Source organism: Toxoplasma gondii, chromosome VIII (assembly GCF_000006565.2).
Source record: "Toxoplasma gondii ME49 chromosome VIII, whole genome shotgun sequence".
Lineage (NCBI taxonomy): Eukaryota > Apicomplexa > Conoidasida > Eucoccidiorida > Sarcocystidae > Toxoplasma > Toxoplasma gondii.
The window spans coordinates 5,509,400-5,519,062 of NC_031476.1; the positions used below are offsets into that span (position 1 = coordinate 5,509,400).

A 9,663-nucleotide genomic window follows, 5' to 3' on the forward strand; every position below is an offset into this window, starting at 1 on the left:
TGTACGTGAAAAACGACGAGAGATGCAGCACACACGCTAACCCCCCCTATGCAGATTCTTGAGCCTGTTGTACACGAGGTGCACAGACGCATGAGGCTCGCTTCCCGAAGAAAAACATATTCTTCGTGGAACAAACGTTACTCGAATTATCGAAAACGCCGGACGTTTTCGCTTGACTTTGTGGCTATGTGCCGATATGTTTGTCACGACGTTCACTGGATCGGAATCTCTCTGCCGTACATACGAGGCGTCGCCCGACTCCATTACATCGATGCAAGCGCTTCTTAGGAGAATCGACTTCACACCTGCGCACAAATCTATGTTTCTACATAAATTTCGACGCGTAGATTTCCGCCTCAAATACAGTTCAGCCTGCAGCCGCGACCCCGCTACTCGTCTGTGTCTTCCCGTGTGCAGCACGATGGCAAACCTCTTTTCCAGATTGCGTTGACGATGCACAGACTTCCTGCCTTGAGAAAGCAGACAAAAAAAGTCCTTCTGACAGAGAAAATGTGCCGGTGGGTTTGACAGACCCTCTGAACCACAGGTGTGCGTTTTCATTGACCGGGTGCATGCAGTGATAAACATACACATTGGAGAGGCGTTGTCACAGCTCGAAACGCGTCTTCTGAAGCGCCGTTTACTCATTTTAACTGTTTGAGACTTCGTACCGTTTTCGTTCTGCGTTCTCGAGTCTGAAAACGAAGAACTGTCTTTCTTTCGTATCGCCAGAGAGCGGCGATCTCGATGTCGAGCGAAAGTCGCGTTGCCCGCTGGCGCTTGACCCGGCACAAAAGAGGGACTTCGGCTTTTCGTCAGTCGAGAAAGGGACTTCTTTGTTTCTCGATTTAAACTGAGAAGCGAAACTCACAGTCAGTGCCGACTCTACAGCGAACACACGGTCATTTCTCGGCAGTCGGTCCGGCGCTCGCCGTCTCCTCACTTCCCCGTGTATCGCTTATTTCTTCTTTGAGCCTTTCCTCTCTGTGTTGATTACCTCCTTCTCTCTGTATGTTGGTTCTCTCTCTTCCTTCCATTCTCGCTCTTCCGTTCTCTGCGTCAACCGCCTGTTTCCCTTCTCTCTTCTCTCTGCTCCTTCCGCTGTCCGGAACAGGCCTGTGTGTCGCAGCGGGTCTGAGGCGTCTCTCCGAGTCTTCTCGACGCATTCGTCTCAAGTTTTCTCGCTCTCCGCTTCCTGTTCAGATGACAGAACAACCGTCTCTGCCGCCTGAGCTGGCCGCTTGGGCTCTGAAGAAGCTGAGAGCTCTGCTTCAGTTCGAAGATGCAGACGCCTACTTGGTGGAGGAGCTCGTCTCTTTCATTTCTGGAGACAGCGGCCGCGGCAGAGAAGGAAGGTTCCGCGACCTAGACGACCCTGAAAAAGAGCGACAGAGACGCGAGGAAGAGGATCTGAGTCAATTCGTTGAAAGCCTCGTGGCTCCGATGCGTCCAGACTTCTCTCCAGAAGTCGCAAGACAAGTCGCTGAATTCGCTTCCGAGTTCGCCTGCCGGCTTCGAGACTCTCGGAGACAGGCCGTGGGAGAGACACCTGGCTCGAGGGACGAGAAGAAAAAGTTTGTTCAGATACAGGAATCTGAGGGAGACGTTCGTAGAAATGATGGAAGTAAAAGTCACATAGACAGTGAAATCGAACACACACACAAGAGAGAGACACAACACAGTACCGCGCTGCCGCCAGGCCTGGGTGCGTATGATTCTTGTTCCTCTCCATTGTTCTCGTCTGTCTCCTCTTCTTCTCCATCCTCGTCTCCCTCCTCTTCGTCCGCTTCTTCCTCGTCCTCGTGTTCCTCCTCTTGTTCTTCCTCTTTTACTTCTTGCTCATCTCTCTCTTGTTCTTCTTCCTCTGCTTCGTCGTCTAAATGGGGGGAGGGCGTCACCCGACAGGAGGAGGCAGTGAATGAGAAGGAAGAGAAGGAGAAGGAAGAGAAGGAGAAGGAAGAGAAGGAGAAGGAAGAGAAGGAGAAGGAAGAGAAGGAGAAGGAAGAGAAGGAGAAGAAAGAGGACGCAGAGCTGCAGAAGGAAGATGAGAGAGAGGCGGTCCTTTTGAAGAAGAGAGAGACGAAGAGAGTGAAGAAGAAGGCTGGAGTGCTCCAGCTGAACGCATTTGGCCTGGCTGCGTCGCATCTGTCGCTAGGAGAGAGCAAGCGACCGAAATACATGTGTGTTCAGAGGGCGAACGAGAAGAGTTCTGTTCGCTGTGTCTGCCTCTGTATGGGCACTGAGCACGGTGTCCACGGCAGCTGTATGTACTGCGGGAAGGTCGCATGCAAGATGGAAGGCGGCGGAGAATGTCTTTTCTGCGGGAACAAGATCAAGACTCACTCGAGCGTCTCTCCACCCGACCGAGTTCCTGAAAACAGCCGAAGCAGTAACGTTCCACCAACAGAAGATGAGGGGGGCAGAGGAAGGAGAGGAGCACACAGGCAGCGCTTGCAGCGGAAACTCGAGTTCAGCTGCTCTGGAAATAGACGCTCAGAGAGGGAAGACACCGAACGATATGAAGCTGAGAGCGACGGATGGCTCGAAGAAGAGCGACTCACAGACGCAACCCCAGAGGACAGAGAGACTGTCAAACAGGAACGCATTCACGCTCTCAGACGAGGTAAGCAAACGAAAAATCGAGATTGTCTTTCGGAAACCACCATTGCCCACGCAGGCGTCTTCGTAACTGTAATTAACAGACACACACACCTACATATGCATGCATATATATATATATATATATATGGATGTGTATATGTGTTGTCAGTAGATCCTCATGCGTTGAGAACAAGTTCTGTTGGGGTGAAGTTGTTTTCCTTTTCTGTTCTTATGACTCTGTCTCGCTCGACCGCCGATTCGCTCCACCTTCTCGGCTCTTGCTGGATTCTCCGCATGCGGTGTGCATGCAGCGGTGGCCCTCAAAGACCGGCTCGTGCACTTTGATCGGACGAGCGCAGTCCGCAGCGTCGTCTTCGATGACGCGGCGGACTGGTTCGACGAGGCGCGAAATATTTGGATCGAAGCAAACAGACGAGCTGAGGCAGCTGAACGCTGGGAGGAGCAGGCCCGCCAAGCAGATGATGACAGAAGTAAGGAAACTCCCAACACTCTCGGATCCTCTACACGCCATCCGAACAACGAATTCGGCTTCAGTATCATCCTATATCTATATATATATATATATATATATAGATATATATGTATAGGCATATACATATGTATATATATATCTTTGTCTATACATAAATTTATATATATGTATATGTATACTATTTCGGGCAGTCCTTGTCTTCACTGGTGTGACTTCGCTCTGTTGACGCAACTCTGAGAGACTGCCACCCCCAGGAGGAAGAGAAGTTGCGTGGAGAATGAACGCAAGAAAGGCGGAGCAGGCCGGACAGAGGACAAATGCGGGGAACGATTCTTGGGAGGATTTCGGTGGAGACAGGTGCGAGAGAAGGACGAGATGGGCGGTCGAGGCGGCTAGCCTTGTTCTGTCCAGTCGTTCTTCAGGTTCAACCTGAAATGGATGAAAAGGTATCTGTTCAGCGAAGCAAATCACTTGTGATTCAAAATGTTGAAAGGCGTCCCTATTCGGCTACCTAATTTCAAAGTGTGCAAGTAGCCAGCTGTAAATGCGTTATTCGTAGTCGCAGGGCAATTTCACCTCGAATCACGGGCGAACATGTGCTCGAAGGAGAACTCTTTTTATACAGCTTCATTCCGGTAAATTTCATTCCAGTGAACGGCGTGCGTTGACAATCGTCTCAGAGTTTGTTGTTGTTCTTTTCCCTACCAAGTGAAAAAACCTTTTTTTCACTGTTAGTGGAACTGATTGCCTTTGCACTGTCGCTCGCTCTCGCGTTCATCCTCGTTTCTTCCAGGGCGCGTTCGAATCACTTTGGATCTCGTCAACAAGACGGTCGTCGACGAGACGCTGATGCGGTCTGAAGAACGAATGAAGGAGCAAGAAGAGAACCTCCAGCGCTTCCAGCTGGCTTGCGCGGCGACTACAGAAGAAGGGCAGGACGCTGAGGACGCTGAGGGTGGCAGCTCGCAGTGGGGTGGCCAGAAGACGAAGATTTACTTCGACGAAGAAAAGAAGCGGGGGGCCGAAGAAAAGGAGCTTAAGAAGCCGAACGCGTTTCCGCCTCTGTCGAAGGAAGACACCCGAAGGCAGCTCGAGAGACTGGAAGAGATCCAGAGACAGGTCGAAGCGCAGGCAGCCCGACGGTGGAGAGATGAGAGAGAAGCGGAGGAAGAGCTCGCTGAATGGGAAGCAGAAGCCGGGGAGATCTTTGCAGACCGAGACGACGAAAAGGAAAATGTGCAGCACTCCTCGGGACTCTCATCCGTTCAGAACCCGTCCCTTTCGGCCACGTCCCGGCGCCTGCTGGAAGTGCTGCAGGCCTCGCGACTCGAGGGCGGTGGCGAGCCCGCCGACGTCGCTAGTTGGGCTCCAAAGCCGCGGTCGCGCGGCGGCCGGGCAGCCACCGCCAGCGAGGGTGCGAAGCCACCGGGCTTCTTCGTCTCGCGGTCTGCGCCGTTCCAGCAGGAAGAAGACTTCTTTGCAACTCGAAGCCAAGAACCTCAGGGAAAGTGGCAACAAAATCTCCAGAGTCGTCTCCGAGCGCAAGCGGAAGCGGAAGAGCGTCGGCGACTGGAGGCGCAGGAAAAAGCGAGAAGACAGACACAGGGAGAGGTCTTTTTGCCTGGGGCGCCGGCGCGTTCGCCAGAGGGCGCCACGAGTTCAACTGGAGCCGCAGACGACGCCTCCTGCGCTTCGGCTCTCCCCCGCAACGATTCCTCCCGAGTGCATACGCTCGAGGCAGGAAAGAAGAAACGGCTGTTTCGAGTTGAAGAAGCGGGGCTCTTGGGAGAGGAAGACCAACCAGAGGAAAGCGAGTTCAGCCACCTGGGGGCGGTCCAGCCTCCAGCTCTTGGTGGAGGCCCGGGAGACGCTTCTTTGCAGGAGTCCAGTGCTTTCTCGGAGAAGCCGTTTGGGCTGAATGAAGGAGATCCAGAGGCCTGGGACTGGGAGAGCGACGTCGGCGGTTCCGAATTCAGGGAAGGCGAGACCGGGGAGGCCAGAGAAGATCTTGAAGATGCACAGGATGCAGGGCTTTGCCTGACAGTGCGGCAACCCTTTGCCTCTCTGATCGTGCTCGGCTTCAAGGCGAAGGAAGGACGGAACTGGCCATGCGCGCATCGCGGACGGTGAGAACTCAGCGACGAAAAGCAAGCAGTTGGGGGAATCAGGCGGGCAGCCGACACAAACACCCTGAGAAAAACCCACTTCACCCTACGCGACAGACCACGCGGTATACGGATCCACACCGCCAGAATGGCGTCGTTCACACACTCACAGGCATTTATTGGTGCATGCACAGGTAAAAAAATCCGTGGGTGATGTCCTTCGTCCCCCTCTCTCTAAACATATATATATATATATATTTATATATGTATATATATAAAGGTGTATGTGTGCATGCCTGTGTACGTCTGTGGTGCACAGAGATGCGTCAATGGCTGCATGTGGCCAGGTGCAGAGGCGTTTGTCTTTTCTTCGTAGGATGTGGATCCACGCGGCCGCGACACCACCGAGCCCCGCGACAATTGAAGCAGCGCGGCGCTTCTATGAGCAGCTTCTTCACTTGTCCGCGTCTGCCTCTTGTCTTTGGAAAGACACAGAAGAGCGCCACTGCGAGGCCAGATGTGACGCGCAGGGGAGCTGCGAAGCGAAGGAAACTGCACTGCCGCCTTTCCCTCGCGAATTTCCGACGTCTGCTGTTCTGGGCTGCGTCACCGTCGTGGACTGCGTTGAGAAAACGGAACAAGCGAGTTGGGTGAGGAAGGGGACAAAAAAACGGAGAAGAAGACGAGGAGAAGAGAAGGAAGACTCTCCGCAGAAGAGAGGACGAGTCCCCGAGAGAGAGAGGGAAGCAAACCCTGGGAAGAGCGCGGAACAGCGCGCCGCAGTTCGTCGTGGTGATCTCTGCCCAGACCCAGATCAGACACCACCGAGACACAGCAGTCGATTCAAACATGAAGTACAAATGCGTATATACATGTATTTCTGTTGATATGTAGGTGCATACGTAGATATGTGAACACTGATCTCAGGTGTCGCGACGCTTGAAAGAGTTCTTCTTTCTTCCTTCTTGGTTCTGTCCTTTTCACGACATGTCTGGGATCGCGTCCCGTTTGCCTTGTTGCTGACCATTCTTCAGGGTCTAGACGAGACAGAAGGATGCAAGTTTGAGTTCACTTTCCGACGACCGCGCAGACTCATCGTTCCTGTCAAGGTGAGACATCCGAGACCGGACTGTGAGATCCTAAGTGCACAGAGAGCTGGGTAGATTCGAGGAACATGACAAGCACTTGTAGATTTATCTAGACCAAAAGACGTCACGACTGTAGATCGGTTCGAGCCGCTGACCTTCGGGTCGCGAGCCCGACGAGCTACCCCGTGGAGTGGTTTCGCTTCCTTAGAAAATTGGAATTTCATCAACAAGAAATGGACTTCTTTGCGGACACCTGTGTTTTTGACCGACAGACAGTCGCTTGGAAATTTGAGTTGCGACCGCGACAGTCCGCATCAGTGTCTTTTAAATGGCGCAAGGAGAGAGGCGTTCAGTGTGCATTCGAAAACCAACAGTTGCAGAGAAAGTGAAGCAAGGACGTGGTGAGAAGTTGCGAGTGAGAACGTGCCAAAGAGCCGGGTATGAAGAAACGAGGGAGAAACAAAACATACAGAAGAAAGAGAGGCTAACGAAAAAGACCACGGAGAGGAAGACGTGAAGCCGAGACCAAAGGATCTGTGTTTACCTGTTTCGTTGTCTGTTTCCTTCCTCGCCTCGATTCGCTTCCGCTTTCTGATCCTGAAACTCAGGTGGTGGGTCGACAGCCGCGGATCTGGAATCTCGCTCGAGGAAAGCTGCCGCACATGCAGGCTGCTTTGCTCAAAGCTCGGTGGCCGAGGGTCCTCGGACACAAATTCAAGGAGCCGAGAGACAACTGTGGAGAGGACAACTCATGAGGAACGCCGAGACGGCACGGGAAAGAAGGGGGAAAGCCGCAGCGATGAGAGTGCAAGGGAAGACCTGCACGTTCTTTTCCAGCGCATTTGGCGGTGATGAAAGGATGAAAGGAGAATTTTTGTTTTAGAACCGGACGTTTGTCAGCATTTATGTCACCGCGAAGCCAGTGAAATATCAATGGCAGTCGAACTCCGACGGGAGTAAGGAAGAGGTGAAGAAAGGAAGTGGAGAGGCCCGACCGACAGCCAACGAAAAGCAGACACACGGAGCAGAGACTCACACAAGAAGGCAGGAAGGAATTTTTGGTGCAAGTTGTCGAAAACGTTCCAGAGAAGAGAGCACGGAGAAACAAGGGTGTCTCCGTTCTCGGGGGGTCTGCTTTTTTTGCCGTTGATTCTTATTCAAAGTGACTTTATCTCCTATGACAGGTATCTTTTCGGCCCTAACTGCGTGCGGCTAACCCTCTGTCTGCGTTTCTGTGAGTCGCTCCATCACCTTCCTGCAAAGGCGCATCTCGCGCGTCAGAGAGTCGTAAGTTCTGTTTGTTTTCGGACCGTATATAATACCGCCCGCGTTGCCGCATTCTCCCCTGTCTTCTGGGCTTACCCGTTGCTGTCGTGAAGGCCCCCTCGTTTACCGCTTGCTCGACGCGCAGATGTACCTTTCTTCGACTCCCTCTGCTCTGATTCGTGTCTCTTTTCTCCGGCTATTTCTCTTTCTCCTTTTCGGCCTCAATCTCCGATAGACAGCTGAACGTCACTCCACCTGGGGTTCTTGGCGTCCTTCATCACATCGCTACACACAGATTCAAAAGTGGTTGATAAATTCATATTTAAATATACATGCGTGGATGCTGGACCACTCCACACTTCGTAGCCTAAACGTGTATACGCATATGCTTTTAAGGATCGAAATGGAGAGATCTGTACTTCGTACATTGCCAGACACCGCCCTGAGCTGCGTAGAGTAAATCTGCACATATATGGTGCAAATGATCATGTTTCGTCGGCCAGCCTTACGCAAGAATTAGGGGATACAAATCCTCTTGGTTCCAGAAGCTTACACAATTGTAAGCCAAGCACAACTCCATTGAGTGGTGTACAGTTTCTCATACAGGCGTTGACAATCGCGTCTCTCGAACCCGCTATCAGTCGTTTAAACTCTTTCACCCGATCTTGTGAATGGACAATAGCTGGCGCTCATTTTTCTCCTCTTTCCCATACACAAATTTGACGCGTCGTAGTCTTCTTGTTCTCGCGTGAATGATGCCACGCACGATACGAGTGTTACACTAGAACTAATGCTCACTTGGTATTTTCCTTGAACTCTCTGTACTGGTATATTTTCCGCTAGGCACACGCGTCTTTTGGCATCTACATGACAAGAGCCACTTCTAAGTGAACCATGCTTTTGAATAAAGGTACTTTCGGGTCTAGTTGACATTTTCCCGCAGGGTGTATTGCAGAGATTTCCTGCTGTGCATGACTGAAATGGATGGCGAGTCGACGCTACATGGCCGCATAGCGAATCTCGTTTTGAAAAAGGTTTCAGTGTCGGATTTTCCTCTGTTGCTTGTATGTGGACATCAATTTGCTCCTGAGGAGTAACGAACCGTAAAAATATCCGGAAGACGGACAGACAACTCAAAAAAGGAACAGAACCCCAGAGCAACACTCTAGAAGATACAGCCGCGATCTGCCGTTTGTCCCTTAGGTATCCCTTATGGTCGTGAACCACCAACTAGAAAAATGGCTGAAAGGACTTTATTGAAAAAGATGGAAGAATGGTCTTTAGTGTTTTGCTCTTCTGCGCATTTGACACAGTTCGACAGCAGGGAGTTGCCAGCGGTTCCGGGTCTGTATTGTTTCGCACGCTCCCAGTTGCACAAAAAAGTGTAGGGAGGCGACTAAGGAAAGGCATTCTTCTGTAGACTCAACGCCTTTTTCATACGCTTAAGATGCTTTATGCAAGTAGGTAAATCTCAACAGAACACGGCTTGTGCCTTCCTGTCTGTTTATTTTTGAAGTTCGTAGTTGGCTGTATTAGAACGGGACAAAAAACAGATCGATACGTAAAGACGACATATCCCGCCATTCCGCTTCATGCATTGTATCTCAATTTGTCTCGTTTGCACTGACGAAGATCCGAGATCAGTCTTTTATCGTCAACGTCGTCATTCAGAAAACAGGTGAGATCTCTGTTTTCTTCTGTACCTTCCAGATTGCGCCCAGTCTGCTGTCTCGCGTGCAGTGCGGTGCCGCCGGATCTTGCCCATCGATTCTACTCTGTCTCTTCCGGCCACAGTTTCCTCTTTTTTCTCCCATGTCTTCTGTGGTTTGCAATTCAACTTGCTGAATAATATAACAGGTGCGTCTTCTTCCGCTAAGCATTGCTCACCAAAACCGATATTTCCAAACGCTGTCTCCGGTGGTGGACCTTGTGGATAGAAAGCACGCTGAGAGCGATTTGACTTTTTTGCTATTCAACTTCCTCATTTTCTTCGCATTTTGCTCTGTCTGCATCGCCTGTTATCAAAAAACATCAATATGTGCGTGGATGCTACGTGTGCGATGCCGCCAGCGCTATCGATCTACCAGCGCCGCAAACACTTTTGTGGCTT

The 9,663-nt window shown here is 51.4% G+C and overlaps 1 protein-coding gene across 1 annotated transcript; it reads left to right on the forward strand.

Moving 5' to 3' along the window:
• Positions 1 to 1,011: 1,011 nt before the first annotated feature.
• On the forward strand, positions 1,012 to 7,042 carry TGME49_269940 (zinc finger motif, C2HC5-type protein; the record flags this gene model as incomplete). Its single annotated transcript, XM_002365631.2, has 6 exons — positions 1,012 to 2,623; positions 2,913 to 3,092; positions 3,888 to 5,220; positions 5,576 to 5,849; positions 6,234 to 6,308; positions 6,896 to 7,042. The coding sequence occupies 6 exons, from the start codon at positions 1,012 to 1,014 to the stop codon at positions 7,040 to 7,042; spliced, it is 3,621 nt and encodes a 1,206-aa protein (XP_002365672.2).
• Between the last annotated feature and the right edge of the window lie 2,621 nt (positions 7,043 to 9,663).